The sequence below is a fragment of the Lethenteron reissneri genome, chromosome 32, assembly GCF_015708825.2.
Source record: "Lethenteron reissneri isolate LAM-NWPU_2019-01 chromosome 32, ASM1570882v1, whole genome shotgun sequence".
NCBI lineage: Eukaryota > Metazoa > Chordata > Hyperoartia > Petromyzontiformes > Petromyzontidae > Lethenteron > Lethenteron reissneri.
Window position 1 is genome coordinate 6,339,030 of NC_083810.1, and position 21,994 is coordinate 6,361,023.

The window sequence follows — 21,994 nt, forward strand, 5'->3', positions numbered from 1 at the left end:
CTGTTTGCAAGAGCAGCGAGCGGGGCTCGGGGGTCAGGCCGCGTCACGGGCTCGAGGGCACAATGGCGACGGGTTCGTGAGCAATGACGGAGCGCCATCCAAGGAATTGAACGCAATCCGAGATTGAGGTCCCACCGGTGGGGGGAGATGGAGCGAAGGAATCGGCTCGCGTGCAGGCGCCAAGTGGATTACTCCGTCGCAGGATTGTGCGAGATGGCGACGGTAGTAATGTCCACCGGTGGATTGAACATGGCTGATGATGATGATGATGAGTTACTCGTCCACTGTGCAAGTGAATCAGAAGATTTATACTGATAGGAACCTCCTGGTTACACCAGCCCACAGGGGATTATTGTGTCCGTCCGTCTGTCCGTTGTGCATCCAAAAATGGGAGGGGTGGGGCTGGGTGGAGAGGGGAGGGTGGGGAGGGGCTGGGTGGGGAGGTTGGTGGAGGGGCAGGGTGGGGTGGGGCTGGGTGGGGAGGGGCTGGTCACCCCGTGGTGCCCTTCATACTCACGCCGGCTTGTGCCCGCCCTTACAGTCGTGCATATTTGCGGAATACACCACGCCGCCGTTGACCCTGGCCACTGACCGAGCAACCCAACGTTCCTACCAGCTCCCTCAGCAGGAATGTGTTTTATACTGGAGGAATCTGATGAGCTATAAAGATCTTCTACGCAGATGTCCAATAGTGTGAGAATGGAGGAGAGGGGAGGGGCGCTGACCTGGATCATGGACTCTGTTATTCGCTCCTCGTCCACGGACAGGATGATGCTCTTGATCTCTTGGTAGTCCATTCGGAAAGAGCCCAGGAAGATCGCTGCCACACACACGCACACAGGCATGCCATCACGTCGAGCCCCGCAATGGTCACTTAGACACACAGAGTTACAGCCGTGTCTTATTAGTATTATTATTCTGCTTGTTTACCCAATTTTATTTCTATTATTATTTTAAAAAAAAAAACAACTTTTTTACCTACGTGACTTTACCGAAAAACAGGTCCCTGCGGGGTGGGCTGGTAGGAACGAACAAATGAATGGCTATAATAAAATGAAATGGCGGGGGTACGATACGAAGGGAGAGTTTGAGGCCTAGTTCTAGGCTTTAGGCCGCTGTGAGTTAATTTTTAATTTATTAATTTAAATGTTTTAATTAAAAACTATCTCAGGGAATTCTAAGGGAATGTTACACTTGTTTAGCCAGGAAAGCCTCACTGAGTCTAAAGGTTTTTGTAGGGTCCTGCCAAGTGTTTGCAGTAGGGGGCGATGTTGCTACACCTCATCGGACATCGGACGGACGGACGATATAATCTATTGTAGGCTGGTTCACTTCGTTCCTACCAGTAAAACCTAAGAGTATGAATCCTTGCAGTCACGAAAGCTTCAAATCTAGAATGTTTACCCAGGAAGGCCTGAGTCTCAAGACTCTTTTTCAGGAGGGTCCTGCGAAGCTTTCTGACAAGAGGGGAGAAATGCTGCTACCGTGTGATCCAAATTGAGTAATGTGTAATATTTCAGCATTGAGATGTTTAGCCAACACCAGCTACACCATATGTTTTTTTTTACGTACAGATAGAGAACATGTAAATTCCACGCAGAAAAACAGTCGAGTCGAGAATAGAACCCAAGCGTTACCACTGCGCCACCACCTTGCCTAAATGTTACTTACTACACATTTTGCCGTGAATCGATTAATATCAATACCTATACATCCGTTGACAAAGGAAGACAACTCTGTGTATTTTTGTGCAGCACCTTTGTCAATCCACTGTGGGATAAGGGCCACCCCACACTTCTAGCGATCGCTTGGGGAAGCCTTCATCCAGCAGCGGACTGCTCACGGCCGATGACAATGATTACACCGTATGTATGTTACGTAATAGGTTCACGCGACCATTACAGCCGCTGGAGGCGTCTCATCCGCCACATGGTTAACAGAACTGATTCCAGAGTCGGATCGCGAACCCGAATCGTCAAATTTTTTTTGTTACAAAAACATCGCATGGCAGAGCGTCGGTCTTGTGAAACAAAATGGGCACGGAGGTGGCGGGTTGGCAGCGTTGTGCCACATAGTATGTGGTGGTGACGCTGCATCGGCAGTGGTGCACAAGCACAGATCACAAAAAAAAAAACCTCAATACATTCGGCGATTAACACCGCCTCGAAAAGTTTATAATAGGCGATGGTTTGGGCAATGGCCATTCTTCTTCACAGTACACAGAGATGCCATCGCCTCCCTCTCTAGCCTCTGAGCGAAGAGAGGCCCAGAAGAAACAGAGATGAGAGAGATGAATAGCTGGTGTTGTAAGTTGCTCGGCATGTCGATTATAAGGATATTGAATTTCAGCTGAAATTTTGTTCACCCCAATTGAGTTTATACATCCGGGATCCCTTGGATTGCTTGGGGATATAAACTTTTGCTCATCTAAACTAAACTATTTTTTACTTTACTCGGTAACGCCTACTGAACTATATAGCTCTCTTTCAGAAGCGACATGGCCACCAATGATAGCTCAACGAAGTGGCTTATCACGTGGAAATGTATAGCAGCCACATACTCTAAATGCACATTTCTAAATGTGCAAAGAAAAACCGGAGGACCTGCAGAAAAATCCACATGACCACGGGGAGAGAGACACCGCAAACTCCAATATACAGCAGGTGTCAAGAGTCGGGTTCGAACCCCATGACCTCCTGTATACCAGGCGAGGTAGTTGACATCTCGCCAACGTGACCTTCTTATGCCAAGCACCGCCACTGGTGACCGGCCAAGGACGTGGGGAGGCTCCGGGCCGAGGGCCCTGCCCGGAGGTGGTCCCGAGACGGTGCCGCCACTCACAGAGGTTTTGCGCCGTCTTGGGGTCGAGCACCTTCAGCTCCTTGACCTTCTTCTTGTGCGCCAGCGACTTCTTCTCGTCCACGTCGTCCTCTTCCTTCTTAGCTGCGGACGAGCGCAGAGTGAACGGCCGCACGCAAAGCAGCGCTCGCAAAAAAAATACACTGCTTGACAAAAGCTATCGGTAGTCGCCGTGCTTTCTGAACATTGACGCTAGAGTAGACACACGATGTAGCCGCTTTATGAGAAGCAATAAAATCGCTCCAAGTAAAACCGCAAAAAAACACTCAACCCGGAGAAGTCAAAGTCAAAGGACGGAACTGCCTAATTTTGTGAAATCGGTGTCATGGGAAATGCCTGGAGGCATCGGGGGAGGGGCGGGGGGTGGAGGAGGAGGAAAAGGAGGCTCTGGAGATCACGTTGCAGGAAAAATGTAAAAACCACACGGTGTTCCACCACTCACTGGGCTCTTCCTCCAGCGAGCTAGCATCCGAGGCTTCGTGAGAGCAGAGGGACACAAGCAAACATTCGTCTCGCGTCAGTACACCTAGGCGCAGCCCCCGGCGGGGTCGGAAAAGCGGCGGCCGGCGCGCGCGACCGAGACGCCCCGTGGCGCCGAGAAGCGACACGGCGTTACATGTCTCTATTGTCGAGGAATCTACAGAGTGCCAAGCCAAGGGGTGCTTTGATAAAAAATTAGGTAATGGGGCAGCCCTGAAACTGCTTGCATCGACGCCACTCCTGGCTGGCGGAAGGGCCTCCACTTGAGGGAGCTCTGGAGAGCTCCAACTCTTTCAACACGCTTTCTTTTAACTCACTCTGTCTGTCGTTGTTGTTGTTGTCGTATCCTCAAATCTTGTAACTCAATTTTAACTCACTTCCCAATGTGGTATCGACTGCAAACTTGGTATACTTATGTCATACTGATGACAATACTATATTCTATCATAATATATATATATTTTTTATATTTGTTTGATATGTTATGTTTCAGCTTGGGTAGAATTGTCCACGGTCAACTGACGTTGGCTGTAATTGGCCACGGTCCCTTATGTTATGGCAAGCTTCGGGGGCCACTTCCTGGAGTCGTGGAGTTTTGCCATTACCAGTACAATTCATAAAAGCGTGTTAAAAAAAAAAGTTTTTTCAAAATATTACTTATTCAGGCGGGACTGACATCTTGATAGAGGTGGGGGAGTATCCACACTTTACTCACCACACGCGATCTGCCGATCGACTTTACTGTGGTGGACCCATTTATAGTGCTGGGTGGACAGAAGTAAGGGCGGGGGGTTGGATTTAAGAAACTTGCACTGTTGTTTCAACCGCCGTGCCAGGAGACTGAGTTGAACCCGCGACCTTTGGATCACAAGTGCAGGATCTCTGCCAGGGACTGCAAAGCCACGCGGTGCTCGAAAGACAAGCGCAAAAACCCCTCCCCGAAACGCAAATAAACGCTTCTCTCTACCCTCCATACACACGACTTAACACACTGGAAAATTACGAGAAAATAAACCCGCCAAAGTTTTACACGCTGTGCCTAACTTCCCAGGCCGATCCCGCGCCGTCCCAGGAGGGCGCCGCGTGCGGCCAAGATGCATCCAGCAGTGGACAGGAGGCCCCCAGGGGAATGGCGCGATCCCATTTGTGTCTCGTTGACCTTTGGCCCAGTGGCAGACTCCGTGAATCCGTCGAGCCGGAGGAGCGGCGGCGGAATACCGCGCCCCCCCCCCGCCTCCCCCCGCCGCCACCCCCACCCAACACCCGTCGTGTTATCCGTCCCAACTTTCCATATGTGCACAGGCCGTAAATAACAAAATGTCTACAGTGTAAGGTGGATTGTTACGTCGTAGGGTTGAGAGAGATTTTTTACAAACTATTACAAAAAAAATGTTTTTTTAAACTACAACAAAAACTTTACTGAGTTATCTAGCTCTTTTTCAGAAGCTACCTGGCCACAAATTATAGCCCAACGAAGTGGTTTATCTTGTGGTCATTTATAGCAGGCAAATGCTCTAAACGCATGTTTCTAACTGTAGAGGAAAAACCCGGACCACCCGGAGAGAAAAATCCACGCGATCATGGGCTAAAGCGTGCAAAAATCCAAATATACAACAGGCATTAGGATCGGGATTGAGCCCACGACCTCCTACATACCAGGTGAGATAGTTAACATCTCGCCACCATAGCACCCCTAGGTGGGGATGGCTTCGCGAAGCCATCATCTGGCAGTGGATTGACCATGGCTGTTGACGGTGGTGATGATGCGAACCAAACCACCCTGAAAGTATACGACTTTAGTTACACCTTGGAAGCTAAGCAGGGTCGCTCCTGATGAGTCACTGGCTGGGTGGCCAGATGTTGTGAATTTGGGCTGCGAGGTAGGCCCGTACGACGGCAGTACAGAAGTGGATTCTTGAATCTAGCTGTGTGGATCTTTCGAGTGTTAGCCCCTGGTCTTGCAGAGTGTGTTTTTTTTTTCCCCCTGGGTTCACCGCTTCGCTCCCGCATGCAGCAAAAAATGCTCGTGAATTTAATTCGTAGCCGACAAAATTCCAACGTTGCAGGGACCCCCTCCTGAAAGATGAGCCTTCAGACTCGGGCGAGGGAAGCTCTTCTCTGTCGGCCCGTGTGAAAACTGCTATCGAGCGACGATCGTGAAACCAGCAGCGCGGGGACCCTTAAGTCATAGCTGACAGAACTAAAATCGGGGCAGTGTAATTACAAAAAGAGAAGAGGAAATGACTGTGGGTGTAATTACTCTGATGAGTGGGGGGTGGGCATTGGACGGGGAGGGGGCGGTGCATCAGTGAGGAAGGCACACGGTAGTTAAGCAAGAGCCAGTGGACATAGCAGTGTTAGGGCATTTAGCCAACGGTGAGATTGTCAAAACACAGAGAGGATCAAGAGGATGGAACAGCAAGCTAAAACTGCGCTACTTTCATGTTGAACAGCACCATTTCGGTCAAAGCGATTATCATCCTTTGTCAATCCACTGCTGGATGAAGGCCTCCTCCCCCAAGGCGCGTTGGTCATGGGGTTTATTCGACGATACGTCACCCAAGCGCTCAATGCGGGTTGCTAAATGGGTGGAGGGGCTAAATCGGTTTGGATGTCACCGGCCACTGATGTCAGCCGGGGTTGGGAATCGAACTCGGGTTCGCCGCGTTCCCAACGCGAGTGCGCTAAACCGCGGCGGTGCCACCACTCCGCAATGTAAGGATTAATCAACAATGAAGAGACGTGGTTCGCTTTCGCAAAGACAAAAAACAAATTCACGTTCACGTCCATCGAATGACCGGCCGTCTGAGCCAATTGCTTTCCAGCGGCGTGTTTTTGGTGGCTTAATAAAGCCACTGCTGTTCGCTCGATTAAACATCACTCCCAAACACTCAACGAAGCCGCAAATGCGTATTTTTGTAACTTGTACATGGGGTACAGTCCCCCAATAGTCTAATACAAGTCACTAACTTGAAACAAAAATTACAACGCGATTTAATTTCCAACCGTCAAGGATATAGTGCGTAGCACAGTTTTAGCGAGTGTCTACACAACACACACAGCTGGGGTCAATTATAATAACAACTACTCAAATGTTATCTGAAACTATTATAACGACTCAAGTGTTGTTATCCGGAACTATAATTACCATCACAGCAGCGCCAGTCAGCTGATTACAATGAGACTACGAGTGAAAGTCACCGACGGAGTGGGTCAAACATCCCAATATAGATAGGGCCACATAGCTTGAGAAATTGTTGGCACCGGTTGTGGCCGCTTGCCCCCCACTTTATAATTTCCCGCGTGTCCGTGCAAAGTCTGCCCGCATTACAAAGTCTACAGCTCTGCGAGATTCAATGTGCAGGAACGACGCAATATAAAAGCATTACCATTAATTATTATTATGATTAACTGCAATAGAAATTAAAATTGTAATTGAGCCCATGTGTTTAACTACCAAAGTGTTAAACTAGAAGCCGTGAGTCTCCAGCACAGCAGATCCCACACTGGAAACGACACAAGCAGCACTGACCTTTCCCCGTCACTGCAGAGGGTAGTAGCGGAAGGGACGTGGGGGTTGTGGGTCGGGGGTCGGCGGGGGTGGAAGGGAGGGGGAGGGGGTGGAAAGGGGGGAGGGAGAGGATGGGGGGGGGGTGTAAGGGCCCAATGCAGGCATGGGGCACATGCACACGAACACATGGTGCAGGAGACACGGGGGGTCAGGTGGAATGGTTAATTACACAACAACACGGGCACTCATTAGTTCCGTCACCACGTAACGCTCAAGCATGTGTTTAACGCACAATCGGAATATTTTAAATAAACAGAGGGGGGCTCTCAGGAATGTTTTAACAGATGCGACATAATTGCTTTAATTAATATCTACGATAACGATGAATTGTTTTTGCAAGTACAGCCATCTACGTTCTCGATCAAGGGCCGCGATTATAAATCGCTGGGGCTGTGAGTTATAGATCTGAGCGCAATTTAGGGAAACTGATATGTATACAGAAACAACAACAAAAAATCCTTGCGGTCAAAGTTATTATTTTTTTCTTCTCCGTTTAAAACAATGAAGAGGCAAAGCGAGCCAGGAGAAGGACCATCCTGCTTCCCGTCCCCGCCCGTAACGCACACAAGCAGGCTTCCTTCCTGCCTCGACATTCAGAGTAACGGCAAACGTCGCGGCCCGCAGCGTGCTGGGCTCCAGCAGCCGCCGTTCACCGCTCGGCGGTGGTGGAGGTCAGAGGGGCGCTCGTGCCAATGCGAGGTGCACGTCGAGGCTCGCTGGCAGGAGGTTACGGGAGAGACCCATGTCTTACGAGTTAACGGACCAAAAACACGCATGGGTGACATCAGTGACACAATGCATGGGGTCTTTTCCGCTAATTTTATAAGTTTCCCAGCTTGCGTTCAAGGTACACTCACGACAAAGGCAAATAAAACCTCTCACGTGTGAGTTTCTTATGAGCTGTGTAGCTGAGAAAGGAAAGTTTCAAGTTTGATTCTGTTCAAACCAGGTGAGAACTCCAACGACCAACACGAGTCTCATTTTCAAAAGCGACCTGGGGATTTAGTCAACCAGTAGGGGGCGATAATTGCAGCTGTGTGTATTCACTATTGGGTATTTTGCTGTGCCATTTTTACATTTGTTCGATGTGGACCCTGAAGCTGGCACACAGTGGCGTACTCTTGCGAATGACGTCGGGGGATCATTCACATCCATCGTGAAGCAGACGACGCTGAGTCTTGTTATGGTTATTACACCCACCCACAGTAAAAACACCAGGGTGGGCCACTGGACTCGAACCGTGAACCTCTGCAAAAGCGGCGAGCGCTCTGCCGATGGGCCGCATCACCGCAGAGATCACAGTGATGAACATAACAGGCGTACGTGGGTTTCTCCGGAGGCTCGCTGGATACAACGTTATTTCTGTGCGCGCCAGCTTACTATGCATTCGACGACAAATCCATTGGAACTCGCGTGTAATTCCTGCGTAACGCGATCGTTATCACCCGCTACCTCTGCCGCACAGCAGGGGCAGGGAACCTACGGTCTTGTGGGCCGAATGCGGCTCATGGCGGCTTAATCTCACAACGCCGTGACCACATGAGGCCTATCTGTGTGTTTGTGTGCACAGCAAGTTGGTACAGTAGGGGGCACAGGTGGTGCATCAGCCAGTCATCTCGGTCATCTCGGTCAGTCAACCCGTGGCACCTGCTGGGTCTGCCTCGTGACCTCCTGCCAGCGGGCGTTCGACACTTCACGTGGCCTCAAGGTGCACATAGCCTGGCACAAGCGTTATTCTGACGTCACCGCCACTTAGTGGCGAATGGCGGTTGTTGTTGTTGTTGTATACAGGTGTGAGTTCGTACACAGGTGTGAGTGCCCAGGTATGTGCGTGCACACAGGTGTGAGTGCTCATGTGAGTGAAGCGGCTTACGCCTCGTCTGGGAGGAGAAGCTGAGCGCCAGCTTCGCGAAGAGGTCAGGGCTCTCGAACTTCTCCTCCTTCACGCGCGTCCAGAAGCAGCTCTCCCCCATCTCCTGCGGGCGGATCTGCACGGCAAGACGGCACCACGTCGACCGGCTTGCGCATCGAACGGCTGGAGCCGACGCCATAAAACATTTGCCGCCTGCCTCCGTCACCCACAATCACGACCTACCCCCCTCCCACCGCCACTCTGCTCCCGTCAATCCCAGTTATCCGCATCACTTCTCAACTTCAACTTGTAACGCTGTGCTGCCACCGCCGCACACTAATCCTTCCTCGCTCCCGAAGGGAGAGAACGACCTGGAGGAACCACAGGTGAGCGTATACATTTGGAATCCGGAGCAACTGGAGTAAACCCACACGTGCGAGGGGGAAACACTCTATCCCACAATGACATTATTGCTGTACTGCCTTCTCCTGGCAAGCCAAGGTATGGCTCTCCGACGCCCCACGGGAAGGGTGTTTCACAACACTTGATGCGGTGATCCACCAACGTTAGATCACAGATGCGCGCCACCAGCGCCCGGCTTCTGAACACACTCACGGCTCCACACTCTGTCCACACAAACACTCCTAGATACTAACTACACCACTCAAGCAACTCCAGCCCGCTGCTAAACAGTCCCCAACTTCTCCCGCCTCATTTCTAATCGCGCCCAGCTCGGCACTCTGCCCTCAATACAACCCCAGCTCTCCATTCCAAATCACAAACACTCCGATCAGCTCCGCCATGTGACTTCTAAAGGCTCCTGGTTACCCCACTCTATTCCCAAACAACCCTGGGGATGAGTGGCACTGAACCGGTGCGCTCAAAACCCCCGATGGTCGGTTGGAACGGCACCCTTTCTGCTTCTATCGGGATTTTAGCCAGGTAAAATATTGAAATAATTAATTGGAAAACACACACGCACAACGCCTAGCATGTGCCACAATGCTGTAATGTAAGTCTGCTGTGTACACGAGCGTAACTGGAACACGATGGCCCTGTTTGTAAAGTAACTTGGTTGTCTCAAGTGAAACACGTACCCCCAGGGATGAAGGGTGCAGCTGTAGAAAATGTACAACAATGAACAAATAGCCACGATTCTATTTACTTGTAATTGAATTGTCTAAGGTGTGTGCATGTCAATATTTGATCTTATCTCACTGTATCCCGATTGTGCCACCGGCACCACGTCCCAAGACGAAGAGTCCATTTGGAACTCTGAGCAACCATTTGTGTTCGAGAGCGGGGTCCACAGAAGCGGAGATCACAGAACTACTTCTGAGATCCCTTCAAGTTGACCCTAAATGCACACAGTAAGGACGCAGCGCTTTCCAAACTGTCCTGCTACACGGTAATGCTGATCGCGTTGAGAGTCAAACTTAAATTTTTCTTATTCGAAAGAGCAGGAATTTTGGACCAGATTAAGTGCAGAACCAAATGTAATGTTTTTGGTGGTTGGGTTTTGACCATCCACTCGCTAAGCATGTATGTATGCTGAACTTCTTCAGCACTGTACGTAGCCAACCGTGCTAAGCGGAGGTGCGGACACTGGAGAACGTGGCTTATTCATACACGGCCCAAACCCGGACTTCAAACCCAGATGGGTCAGCTCATAAAGGCCCGGTCGTCCATCAGGTCGAGAGACAGAGAATCTATTCGGAACTCCCGCAGAGGTACTGCAACTCTCCATGTTAGAAAACGGCCCACAGAAGCAGATATCACAAAACCACCACCGAGATCGTTTCAGGTCACCACTGTTCTCTACACGATGTGGCAGCACTTTCCAAACCCCGCCCTGATAACGTTTATCGTACGACAGTCCCACGGATATTTTAAAATCTCAAAGAGCCGGAATTTAGCCACATTAAGTGCAGAAGTAAATACGTTGCGGTGCTAGTTTTGTGCAGTTATTTCTGAGACCATCAGCTCGCTCACACTTGAGAATCTGGTGTAATCACGAGCAGCCCAAACCTGGATTCAACCCCAGGACCACGAGCGGTGCAGGCACACCGCTTTGACCTCCGAGCCACCCGGCCACTTTCTACCACTTAAATATATTTTAACAGAGGAACTGTACAAACCATAATAACAGCCTTTTAAATATATAAACACGTATGAAATGCCTCCCGGCCCCACCGACTGTTGAACACCTAACGGCAATAGCTCACACTTGACAAATCACGTACAAATTGAGGAAAACATTAACAGTGTTTTGAGCTGAGTGAGAGCCAAACTCCAGTCACCACACGCCGGCAAAAATCTCGGCGCTTCCTGATATTATTAGTTCAGGCTGTTCCTTCCCCGAGCGAGCGAGCGAGTGCGGGGCTTTTGTAAGAGAGCGCACAATGAGCAGTCAACATTGTGTGAGAGCGTGCGGGCAAGCGCCTGCACACTCGCCCACACGCACACACACACAGGCGCGCATACATACACACACGCGCGCAAACACACACAACGCGACTTTTCCCCCTTGTCAGTGTTTGTTGCTGCCCGCGCGACTGCTGCCCAACCATCGCTCTACCCGCTTCGTGCGTCTGCGAAAAAATTGGCCGTTGAGATCGCATTCGCGGTTACAAGTCCCCCGTTTCAAGGCACAGCGACCGCAACATATCGTTGCTGCTACCTAAATCTCAATAGATTTCAGCACGGATGATTAAAATATTGCTTTGACCCTCATGCCATGAACATTACTCTCTGTAGCAGAGTGGGTGGGAAAGCCCTGCCCCTGACTGTGTGCATCAGTGGTCACCGGAAGATATGTAGTAGTTCTGTGATATCCACTTACGTGGGCTGATCCGCTCGTTTGCCAGTGATCCGAATGGATTCGTCTCATTGCACGACACTGGCAGCGCAATCAGGACACACAAAAGGGAACTCACGACATTTAAATCATGAACCGAGGGCCCCTCTCACCTTGGCCCAGTTGGCCCTCTTCATGGCCACCTCCGGCTTGTACTCCTTCTTGGGCTTCAGGCCGTGGGGGAGCTGGGCCCCTGGAAGAGACGGCGGCGACGGCGCCATCCCTCCCATGGGGGGCGCTCTGCCAAAGGGGGGCGGCGGAGGAGGGGGCCCGGGTGGGCCGCAACCAGGTGGAGGCGGCGGCGGCGGAGGAGGAGGAGGCCCTCCCATGCCAGGCAAGGGAGGAGGTGGGGGAATGCCTCCGGGTAAAGGTGGCGGGGGTGGCACGGCGCCACCGGGGAGGGGAGGCGGAGGCGGTGGCATGGGAATGCCCGGGATGCCCTGGCCCTGTTGACCGGGCAGAATAACGCACGTCCCGTGAGACTTGCGCACGTGTGCACGTGTACGGTCACTACCCAAACATCGCACCTCCTGCCTTTGACATGCCTTCTCGAAGACACCGGAGTTGACCAGCATCAGAGCATCAGCAGGCCGATGCACAGATCTCCTTCATGAACGGGAAATTAAAGACCCAAACCACAGTGACGCGATTGTGACCATGCAACCCAAACTATGGACCAAATAGTAAACCACTTTAGTTTGTAGGAACAGCAAAACGACACAAACTCTCTCCTGAAGTCCTCTTGTTGTGGTCAGCAGAACTCAACATTAGGCATCTAGCTTCTGAACCATATTTCTGCTGTACGCAAGAATAGATTGTACAGCCACTTTGCCAATCCACAGAAGTACGGTGCAACAATGGCTTTAACCGCACCTGCCCTCTGCCATCCACACGCGTATTCCCGCAGCCTACAACACCTTGTTACGCATGGTGGTCGCCCATCTGAGCCATTTCAAGGCTCAAAGTTGTTTAACTTCCGAGAGCTGGCGAGATCGGTCGCATTGCGGGTGATTTGGTCCTCGGCAAAGAGATACGTAACAGGCGATGAATCGCGTCCCATTAAACGATGTGCGTACGTTTGTAAGTTGTCTCAAGGCGTTCCTCACTTCAGCATCTATATCACACTTTGCTTCTGCTCGTGAGATATTTTCACTGGAGCTACGACCGTGATAGCCCCGAGCATGCGCTCCTCCGTGCTTCCTTCAGCGTCTGTTCCATTTTCATCGTCAAAGTCCACGCAGCCCACAAACGTGGCCCCCCCCGGCGACTTTCACGGTGGGGGGGAGGGGGTACATTAGCGGTGGCCACACCACCCCGTGGGCCACCGGTCACTTTGTAACCGTGGCGCCGGCGGTCGTGCCGCCCATCAACCCGTCACCTGCTGGCGCAGCCGCTGGTTCTCGGCCTCCAGCTCTCGCAGGCGCGCCTCGAAGTCGGCCTCGCGCTTCTGCAGCGTCGCCTGCGCCTCCTGCCGCGCCGTCAGCTCCGCGTCGAGCTGCACGCGACACACGCGGGAACCGCGCGACGCGTTACTACTCTCGCCCCGACCACGCGCACACGTGTCCGCCGGCTAGGCGGCCGCCAATTTAGAGAACTCGCCAAGTCGAAACTGCCACGCGGGTCCCTGCTTAAATAAATGTCATGTGGCATGCAAGGCACGATGGGAGGACCAAAGCAATGGGCCTCTTGCAGTCTTGAAATCACGTTTTGAGTGTAACATTGTGTGTGCAGTATTATCATTCTTTGGGTAGCAGTTGGTTATTGACCAGTTTCCTGCCATGCGGGTCGCATGAGTTATTTTTAATATGAAACGTTACTCTTGCCGAGCGGTTCAACTCGGGGACTAAGCGAGCAGTTGCTCTCTCCCACCTGTTTGGCCAACTCTGCAGCCTTGCTCTCGCTCTCGTCCACCTTCGCCTTGTCCACCAGCACATCTGGAAGAGGCACGCGCTCCAGCGGTTCACACTCGACGTGGGGGCGGGTCACACAAATGCGGGCGAATGATTTTTGTCTGCCCGTTGCGCGACGGCGAGGCACGCGTGTCGTTCACGGGTGCCCTCGGCCTGGTCCCGGACATGTTCGCGTGAGTCACTCCAAACCAAGCGGCAGCCGAAGTGGAGATGATTTGTCCGCGTCAAACTTCCACGTAATAATAAGCCACTTCATTGGGCTATCATTTGTGACAAGGTCGCTTTCGAAAAAGAGCTATATGGCTCAGTGGGCCTTAACTGGTAAAATAAAAATAGTTAGTTAGATGGAGTGATAACATCGGCTTAGATGGATTGATATTTTATCGCAGGACTGTGAAAGATGGACGAGCATTGGGAAGGTTTTCATCCGGCAGTGGATAGAATTTGGTTGCTGATGATGACAGTTGGTGGCATTGGCTGGGCGGTGAGTGGTACATGGTGAGCTGATAAGTGACATGGCTTGGGTGCATGGTGACTGGTGAGTGGCACAGATTAGATTTTTTTTCCCGTGGTTGTATGGTTAACAACTTCACCCCTTACACCAGGCCAAAGCCACATTTTTGCCACTGTGGTGGATGTGTCGATGAGCGCAATCGGCTGAGGACACCACAAGGAGATTCGGGTTAGTGTTTCCAGACTTCGACACTTCACATATTGCCACAGTGCACCTAGACTGCCACAAGTGCTGCGGCGATTTGACCGTCACCCTGTGGCGAGCACGTCACTCGTCGTGATGCGGGATGAGTAGCACACAGCGAGCGGTGAGCGGAACACAATGAGCGTTGAGCGGCGTGCAGCGAGCGGTGAGTTGACCACAATGAGCGGTGAGCGGAGCGCAATGAGCGGTGAGCGGAGCGCAGTGGGCGGTGAGTGGACCACACAGGGTGGATGAAGAGGAGACCGCCCGCGGGAGGCGCTGGAGACCCACCGACGAGATGCTCCACCTCCAGCTGGAAGCGCTTTCCGTGCCGGAAGTCGGGGTCCACTCCGTTCCGGTGCAGGATGATTTGCGAGACGCATTCCTCGATGAGCTTGTAGTACTGGGGCCTGCAGAGTCGGGCGATGGGACGTGCATACGCATCGTTTTGTTATCTTGTCACTTAGAAAAACACATCGCCGCTTCCACTGCCAGGAGCAGACTGCTGCAGTGAGCATTGGGCGACCTTACTGTGCTGACGAGTCCTGTAGAGGACGAAACCGCTCCACGGTTGTCGATCGTCGTCAGTCTGTCACAGTTGTTGAGGCATATTTGATGGTGACCTCGTACAAGAGCACCACAATGCACTTGTTCGGCAAAATGTGGATGGTTTTTGCATAATGTACAGAGGCTGTGTGCTTTTTACATATGTTGTGTCTTGTTGGAAACGTTAATGAGCTTCAAAACTATAACAGCGAGAGATGCCAGTGTCTTGAGGAGGGCCGTTATTCAGCACTGGATAAATCACCGCTGCTGACGATGCTCTTCTCCTTGCACGTGGCAAAACGTTGAGGCTCGATGCCAATGTGGAGAACTGCTGGCTACGACGAGGGGGCTTCAGGAGAGAGCTTGTGTAGTTCTGCGGTTCCATCTCCATTGAAGGAGTGCAGACTTCAGCAGTTTACTCAAACGGTCTAACAGTGAGTGTGGGTCACATGGCCACAGTCGCACGACCTTGGCTTGCCTTTAATGCATCACTACGAGTCTCTATGCATCTCTATGGGTCCATATGGGTTTACTGTGTGGTGCGTAGTTTGGGTTGCATCGTCACCATCGCTCTACCGTGGCGTGCTGATGTTGTGAAGCGGTTGATGGTCACACCGCCGATGCTTTTGAGGAATGTCACAGTCGGGAGGTGTGATGTGTGGGTTTCAAATGAGGTGTTCATGATGATCCAAAACAAAAATGGGAGATCAAGAAAGACAACAACAACAACAATAATAATACTAACCTGACAAAATAGTCGTTTCTGATCAGCAGCAGGTGCTGGAGGATGGACAGGAAGTATGGCTCGGCCAACGTGTCTTTCACGATGTTGGACACGATCTGGAAGACCTCCTGCACGTCAGTGAGCCGGGCAGTCAAGGGGAATGCCGCACAAATGTCCTTCAAGTAACGTCAACCTGGAACGCGTCGCCGCCCATTAGTCATGCATCCTCGACGAGAGACAGTGTGGGGACTAATGCCGTCACTCCACAGCGTGGGACTAATGCCCCCACTCCACAGCGTGGGACTAATGCCCTCACTCCACAGCGTGGGACTAATGCCGTCACTTCACGGCGTGGGACTAATGCCCTCACTTCACAGCGTGGGACTAATGCCGTCACTTCACGGCGTGGGACTAATGCCCTCACTCCACAGCGTGGGACTAATGCCCTCACTCCACAGCGTGGGACTAATGCCGTCACTTCACGGCGTGGGACTAATGCCCTCACTTCACAGTGTGGGACTAATGCCCTCACTTCACAGTGTGGGGACTAATGCCGTCACTTCACGGCGTGGGACTAATGCCCTCACTCCACAGCGTGGGACTAATGCCCTCACTTCACAGTGTGGGGACTAATGCCCTCACTCTACGGCATGGGACTAATGCCCTCACTCCACAGCGTGGGACTAATGCCCTCACTCCACAGCATGGGACTAATGCCCTCACTCCACAGCGTGGGACTAATGCCCTCACTCCACGGCGTGGGACTAATGCCCTCACTCCACAGCATGGGACTAATGCCCTCACTCCACAGCGTGGGACTAATGCCCTCACTCCACAGCATGGGACTAATGCCCTCACTCCACAGCATGGGACTAATGCCCTCACTTCACAGTGTGGGACTAATGCCCTCACTCCACGGCGTGGGACTAATGCCCTCACTCCACAGCATGGGACTAATGCCCTCACTCCACAGCATGGGACTAATGCCCTCACTCCACAGCGTGGGACTAATGCCCTCACTTCACAGTGTGGGACTAATGCCCTCACTCCACGGCGTGGGACTAATGCCCTCACTCCACAGCATGGGACTAATGCCCTCACTCCACAGCATGGGACTAATGCCCTCACTCCACAGCGTGGGACTAATGCCCTCACTCCACAGCATGGGACTAATGCCCTCACTCCACAGCATGGGACTAATGCCCTCACTCCACAGCGTGGGACTAATGCCCTCACTCCACAGCGTGGGACTAATGCCCTCACTTCACAGCATGGGACTAATGCCCTCACTCCACAGCATGGGACTAATGCCCTCACTTCACGGCGTGGGACTAATGCCCTCACTTCACAGCGTGGGACTAATGCCCTCACTTCACGGCGTGGGACTAATGCCCTCACTCCACAGCATGGGACTAATGCCCTCACTTCACAGCGTGGGACTAATGCCCTCACTCCACAGCATGGGACTAATGCCCTCACTTCACGGCGTGGGACTAATGCCCTCACTCCACAGCATGGGACTAATGCCCTCACTCCACAGCATGGGACTAATGCCCTCACTCTACGGCGTGGGACTAATGCCCTCACTTCACAGCGTGGGACTAATGCCCTCACTTCACAGCGTGGGACTAATGCCCTCACTTCACAGCGTGGGACTAATGCCCTCACTTCACGGCGTGGGACTAATGCCCTCACTCCACAGCGTGGGACTAATGCCCTCACTCCACAGCGTGGGACTAATGCCCTCACTCCACAGCGTGGGACTAATGCCCTCACTTCACAGCGTGGGACTAATGCCCTCACTCCACAGCGTGGGACTAATGCCCTCACTTCACGGCGTGGGACTAATGCCCTCACTTCACGGCGTGGGACTAATGCCCTCACTCCACGACATGGGACTAATGCCCTCACTCCACAGCGTGGGACTAATGCCCTCACTTCACGGCGTGGGACTAATGCCCTCACTCCACGACATGGGACTAATGCCCTCACTCCACAGCGTGGGACTAATGCCCTCACTCCACGACATGGGACTAATGCCCTCACTCCACAGCGTGGGACTAATGCCCTCACTTCACAGCGTGGGACTAATGCCCTCACTTCACGGCGTGGGACTAATGCCCTCACTCCACGACATGGGACTAATGCCCTCACTTCACAGCGTGGGACTAATGCCCTCACTTCACAGCGTGGGACTAATGCCCTCACTTCACGGCGTGGGACTAATGCCCTCACTCCACAGCGTGGGACTAATGCCCTCACTCCACGGCGTGGGACTAATGCCGTCACTACACAGCGTGGGACTAATGCCCTCACTCCACGGCGTGGGACTAATGCCCTCACTTCACAGCGTGGGACTAATGCCCTCACTCCACAGCGTGGGACTAATGCCCTCACTCCACAGCGTGGACTAATGCCCTCACTTCACAGCGTGGGACTATGCCCTCACTCCACAGCGTGGGACTTAATGCCCTCACTTCACAGCGTGGGACTAATGCCCTCACTTCACAGCGTGGGACTAATGCCCTCACTTCACGGCGTGGGACTAATGCCCTCACTCCACAGCGTGGGACTAATGCCCTCACTCCACGACGTGGGACTAATGCCCTCACTCCACAGCGTGGGACTAATGCCCTCACTCCACGACATGGGACGAATGCCCTCACTCCACAGCGTGGGACTAATGCCCTCACTCCACGACATGGGACGAATGCCCTCACTTCACAGCGTGGGACTAATGCCCTCACTCCACGACGTGGGACTAATGCCCTCACTCCACAGCGTGGGACTAATGCCCTCACTCCACGACGTGGGACGAATGCCCTCACTTCACAGCGTGGGACTAATGCCCTCACTTCACGGCGTGGGACTAATGCCCTCACTCCACAGCGTGGGACTAATGCCCTCACTCCACAGCGTGGGACTAATGCCCTCACTCCACAGCGTGGGACTAATGCCCTCACTTCACAGCGTGGGACTAATGCCCTCACTCCACAGCGTGGGACTAATGCCCTCACTTCACAGCATGGGACTAATGCCCTCACTCCACAGCATGGGACTAATGCCCTCACTCTACGGCGTGGGACTAATGCCCTCACTTCACAGCGTGGGACTAATGCCCTCACTTCACGGCATGGGACTAATGCCCTCACTCTACGGCGTGGGACTAATGCCCTCACTTCACAGCATGGGACTAATGCCCTCACTCCACAGCATGGGACTAATGCCCTCACTCCACGGCGTGGGACTAATGCCCTCACTTCACAGCGTGGGACTAATGCCCTCACTTCACGGCGTGGGACTAATGCCCTCACTCCACAGCGTGGGACTAATGCCCTCACTCCACAGCGTGGGACTAATGCCCTCACTCCACAGCGTGGGACTAATGCCCTCACTCCACAGCGTGGGACTAATACCCTCACTCCACAGCGTGGGACTAATGCCCTCACTTCACAGCGTGGGACTAATGCCCTCACTCCACAGCGTGGGACTAATGCCCTCACTCCACAGCGTGGGACTAATGCCCTCACTCCACAGCATGGGACTAATACCCTCACTCCACAGCGTGGGACTAATGCCCTCACTCCACAGCATGGGACTAATGCCCTCACTCCACAGCGTGGGACTAATGCCCTCACTCCACGGCGTGGGACTAATGCCCTCACTCCACAGCATGGGACTAATACCCTCACTCCACAGCGTGGGACTAATGCCCTCACTCCACAGCATGGGACTAATGCCCTCACTCCACAGCGTGGGACTAATGCCCTCACTCCACGGCGTGGGACTAATGCCCTCACTCCACAGCATGGGACTAATGCCCTCACTCCACAGCGTGGGACTAATGCCCTCACTCCACGGCATGGGACTAATGCCCTCACTCCACAGCATGGGACTAATGCCCTCACTCCACAGCGTGGGACTAATGCCCTCACTCCACAGCATGGGACTAATGCCCTCACTCCACAGCATGGGACTAATACCCTCACTCCACGGCATGGGACTAATGCCCTCACTCCACAGCATGGGACTAATGCCCTCACTCCACAGCGTGGGACTAATGCCCTCACTCCACAGCATGGGACTAATGCCCTCACTCCACAGCATGGGACTAATGCCCTCACTCCACAGCATGGGACTAATGCCCTCACTCCACAGCGTGGGACTAATACCCTCACTCCACAGCGTGGGACTAATGCCCTCACTTCACGGCGTGGGACTAATGCCCTCACTCCACGGCGTGGGACTAATGCCCTCACTTCACGGCGTGGGACTAATGCCCTCACTCCACAGCGTGGGACTAATGCCCTCACTTCACGGCGTGGGACTAATGCCCTCACTCCACGGCGTGGGACTAATGCCCTCACTTCACGGCGTGGGACTAATGCCCTCACTCCACAGCGTGGGACTAATGCCCTCACTTCACGGCGTGGGACTAATGCCCTCACTTCACGGCGTGGGACTAATGCCCTCACTTCACAGCATGGGACTAATGCCCTCACTCCACAGCATGGGACTAATGCCCTCACTCCACGGCGTGGGACTAATGCCCTCACTTCACGGCGTGGGACTAATGCCCTCACTTCACGGCGTGGGACTAATGCCCTCACTTCACAGCATGGGACTAATGCCCTCACTCCACAGCGTGGGACTAATGCCCTCACTCCACGGCGTGGGACTAATGCCCTCACTTCACGGCGTGGGACTAATGCCCTCACTTCACGGCGTGGGACTAATGCCCTCACTTCACAGCATGGGACTAATGCCCTCACTCCACAGCATGGGACTAATGCCCTCACTCCACGGCGTGGGACTAATGCCCTCACTTCACAGCGTGGGACTAATGCCCTCACTTCACGGCGTGGGACTAATGCCCTCACTCCACAGCGTGGGACTAATGCCCTCACTCCACAGCGTGGGACTAATACCCTCACTCCACAGCGTGGGACTAATGCCCTCACTTCACAGCGTGGGACTAATGCCCTCACTCCACAGCGTGGGACTAATGCCCTCACTCCACGGCGTGGGACTAATGCCCTCACTCCACAGCATGGGACTAATGCCCTCACTCCACAGCGTGGGACTAATACCCTCACTCCACAGCGTGGGACTAATGCCCTCACTCCACGGCATGGGACTAATGCCCTCACTCCACGGCGTGGGACTAATGCCCTCACTCCACGGCATGGGACTAATGCCCTCACTCCACGGCGTGGGACTAATGCCCTCACTCCACGGCATGGGACTAATGCCCTCACTCCACAGCGTGGGACTAATACCCTCACTCCACGGCGTGGGACTAATGCCCTCACTCCACAGCGTGGGACTAATGCCCTCACTCCACGGCGTGGGACTAATGCCCTCACTTCACGGCGTGGGACTAATGCCCTCACTTCACGGCGTGGGACTAATGCCCTCACTTCACGGCGTGGGACTAATGCCCTCACTTCACGGCGTGGGACTAATACCCTCACTCCACAGCGTGGGACTAATGCCCTCACTTCACGGCGTGGGACTAATGCCCTCACTTCACGGCGTGGGACTAATACCCTCACTCCACAGCGTGGGACTAATGCCCTCACTCCACAGCGTGGGACTAATGCCCTCACTTCACGGCGTGGGACTAATGCCCTCACTTCACGGCGTGGGACTAATGCCCTCACTTCACGGCGTGGGACTAATGCCCTCACTTCACGGCGTGGGACTAATACCCTCACTCCACAGCGTGGGACTAATGCCCTCACTCCACAGCGTGGGACTAATGCCCTCACTTCACAGCGTGGGACTAATGCCCTCACTTCACGGCGTGGGACTAATGCCCTCACTTCACGGCGTGGGACTAATGCCCTCACTCCACGGCGTGGGACTAATGCCCTCACTCCACAGCGTGGGACTAATGCCCTCACTCCACAGCATGGGACTAATGCCCTCACTCCACAGCATGGGACTAATGCCCTCACTCCACAGCGTGGGACTAATGCCCTCACTCCACAGCGTGGGACTAATGCCCTCACTTCACGGCGTGGGACTAATGCCCTCACTTCACGGCGTGGGACTAATGCCCTCACTTCACGGCGTGGGACTAATGCCCTCACTCCACAGCGTGGGACTAATGCCCTCACTCCACAGCGTGGGACTAATGCCCTCACTCCACAGCGTGGGACTAATGCCCTCACTCCACAGCGTGGGACTAATGCCCTCACTCCACAGCGTGGGACTAATACCCTCACTCCACAGCGTGGGACTAATGCCCTCACTTCACGGCGTGGGACTAATGCCCTCACTTCACGGCGTGGGACTAATGCCCTCACTTCACGGCGTGGGACTAATGCCCTCACTTCACGGCGTGGGACTAATGCCCTCACTTCACAGCGTGGGACTAATGCCCTCACTTCACAGCGTGGGACTAATGCCCTCACTTCACGGCGTGGGACTAATGCCCTCACTCCACGGCGTGGGACTAATGCCCTCACTCCACAGCGTGGGACTAATGCCCTC

At 53.4% G+C, this 21,994-nt stretch overlaps 1 protein-coding gene across 6 annotated transcripts in view; it reads right to left on the reverse strand.

The window, feature by feature from the left end:
- Positions 1-21,994, reverse strand: part of LOC133349947 (protein diaphanous homolog 2-like) — a 92,205-nt gene that overhangs the window by 26,673 nt on the left and 43,538 nt on the right. For all 6 annotated transcript variants that reach the window (XM_061563846.1, XM_061563844.1, XM_061563847.1 and 3 more), the window contains 8 exons: positions 15,518-15,634; positions 14,518-14,636; positions 13,489-13,553; positions 12,998-13,114; positions 11,733-12,065; positions 8,784-8,898; positions 2,842-2,943; positions 726-820 (listed from right to left, as the gene is read on the reverse strand). In XM_061563846.1, the coding sequence (XP_061419830.1) occupies positions 726-820; positions 2,842-2,943; positions 8,784-8,898; positions 11,733-12,065; positions 12,998-13,114; positions 13,489-13,553; positions 14,518-14,636; positions 15,518-15,634 (1,063 nt within the window). The remainder of the gene's footprint in view (positions 1-725; positions 821-2,841; positions 2,944-8,783; positions 8,899-11,732; positions 12,066-12,997; positions 13,115-13,488; positions 13,554-14,517; positions 14,637-15,517; positions 15,635-21,994) is intronic.